Below are 2408 nucleotides of genomic sequence, written 5' to 3' on the forward strand. Positions count from 1 at the left end.
TACCTGCTTTTGAATTTTTTCACTGCAAATCACATAGTATGAAGATTTGTGAAAATGCTATGGGAAATAACAGCTGGGTTAAAAATCTCTTAACCAGATGTACCCCATAGGCTTCCCAAGAGTGACTATCTGCGTTTGTGACAACTGTAGAAGAAGCAGGTTGGGCATTTTCTGGGCCATAGAAATTTAAAGTGTCTATAATGTTATCCATCATTACCTTACTTGCTGTCAGAAGTGTTGATAAAGGAAAGGTTTGCTCCCTATTGCATTTTCAGAGTTGCTGTGAGTGGCAGAGCTTCATCTTAGGTGAGAGAGGCAGGAAGTTCTGAAAACAGGACTCCTGAGTCCTATCTCCATCTGCCCACCTATAAGATGCAGATTGATGCAGTATGAGAAATAACAAATAGAAGAATTCATTCAAGCTGGGGGCCAAGTGTTGATCACACTTTCCTTTCCTTAGGGCAGATGATAGTGCTTTTTATTCTCTATATCTTGATAATTTTTGAGTTTGTTTTTGCTTTTGTTATTGTTTTGGATTCAAGAGTAACTTTAATTTTAATATGTATTTCATATATTTCAAAGCTGTTTCATACATATGTATAAGGATAGACTTCATATTGGAGATACAATTTTATAATTTGTTATAATCTTGAGAATCTTTTTTAACCAGTCAAGTGGCTACTATTGCTGTTTGTAAAGTTCTTAAGTTTAGATGTATGCCACATTTAACTTTTCCCCTATCTTTTTATCTTTACCTCTTTGTTCTCTACATGCTGTGCTTTAAACCCTTCTGCTGTGTTCACCTGAACACCTGGTTTTTGCCATCTTTGTGTTGATGTTTATTACACAGTACCACAAAACCTGCTCCACACCTGGATGGGTAAGAGTGACATTTTATTACCTTGGGGAGTTGTTGGGTGGCCAGTCCAATACAGGTTGGATTGTGAGCGAACCTCAAGGGGGTACTCTTGATCTCTGGGTTAATCTCTCACAGCCAAGCCCCTCCTTAAGAATCACAGGTTAGTTAGTTTTGAGACCTCCCAGCTGTCATGTCACTGAATGGGGTCTTTATCTGGGCCCATGGATAGACCTCTCAGTCATGCTGTCTTGAGTGACCCCGTAACAACAGTTTCTGAGTATCAAGTGCAATTGGACTGTTCTCAGACTCTTTACCATAAAATAGTTAAGAAATACTGTTTTAGGCAGAAAACTAAGGCCCAGTTGAATAATTGTGGTTTTTTTTCCTTTTATGAAGCATATTTCAAAAATTCTAATTTCCTTCTAGTTGCTTCATTCATCAAACACTTTGCTTTTTTTATATTGAGGTCTGTAGACATGTCATTTATAACAGTTGTCATGATTACTACCTATGGTTTAATTGTCATCAAACCAATTATTTCTTGAATTTGTATTTTGACAGGGTGCATGTCGTCTTTGGATTAGTTATTTCTGGTTTTGAAGTAATCGAACAGATTGAAAATCTGAAAACAGATGCTGCAAGTAGACCTTATGCAGATGTGCGAGTTATTGATTGTGGGGTGCTTGCCACAAAATCAACAAAAGATGGTAAGAGTTTTTGTAGAGTGGTCGGAGCTTGGATACAAGTAAAACATGTTGAAGACTATAACTTAAAGATACCTTCTGGATTTTAGTAGTGAGAGAAACCATACAAGTAGTATAGCAATAGCCCTGATGCATCTGTATCACACCTTCTATCCAGGCCATCCACAAATCTTATCAAATCTTCCTTCTTTTTACTTCCCCCTGCTATTAGCCTTGTCCAGACCACAGCTGTCTCTTACCTGAATGATTGCAGTAGCCTCATATCTGTTCCGTTTACCTCTGTCCTTCTTTATAATCTTTTCTCAGCAGGAATTTACTGCTGGTAAATTCTGGTCTCCTTGCTTATACTCTTGATCATCCTCTGTAGTCTGTCCTTAATAACAACCAGAGTGATCTTCTGCAAGGGTTCCCTTCTCAGTCAGCCAAAGCTAAAGTCTACTTGGTTTCTAAGGCACTCTGCTCTCTGTGTATCTCTTCCCCCTTATTCATCACCGTCTCAGCTATGTTGACCTTTACTCAGACACACCAGGCACACAGGGACCTTTGTACTAGCTGTCCCCTCTGTCTGCAACACTCTCCATCCAGATATCTGCATGACCCCTTACCTCACTTCCATCAGGTCTCTGAAAGTAATTTTAAATTACCCCAACTCTCCCTATTCCCTTTACCTCCCGTTTTTTTTTTTTTTTTTGGGTGTGTGTGTGTGTGTGTGTGTATGTTTCTATCCTAGCACTTACTGTTTGTCATATTTTGCAGTTACTTACTTTCTTATCTGACCCAGCTAGAATATAGGCCTCATGGAGGGCAAGGGCTTTGTTACCTTAGAATCACACCAGCAAATGGTA

The 2408-nt window shown here is 39.0% G+C and overlaps 1 protein-coding gene across 9 annotated transcripts in view; it reads left to right on the forward strand.

Moving 5' to 3' along the window:
• NKTR (natural killer cell triggering receptor) overlaps window positions 1-2408 on the forward strand; it is a 52323-nt gene that overhangs the window by 31245 nt on the left and 18670 nt on the right. For 8 of the 9 annotated variants that reach the window (XM_049099835.1, XM_025461142.3, XM_049099840.1 and 5 more), the window contains 2 exons: window positions 851-880; window positions 1421-1566. In XM_049099835.1, coding sequence (XP_048955792.1) covers window positions 851-880; window positions 1421-1566 — 176 coding nt within the window. Of the gene's footprint in view, window positions 1-850; window positions 881-1420; window positions 1567-2408 lie in introns of those variants that run through there. The other variant, XM_049099842.1, reaches the window with a different exon arrangement.

Source organism: Canis lupus, chromosome 23, assembly GCF_003254725.2.
Source record: "Canis lupus dingo isolate Sandy chromosome 23, ASM325472v2, whole genome shotgun sequence".
NCBI classification, from domain to species: domain Eukaryota; kingdom Metazoa; phylum Chordata; class Mammalia; order Carnivora; family Canidae; genus Canis; species Canis lupus.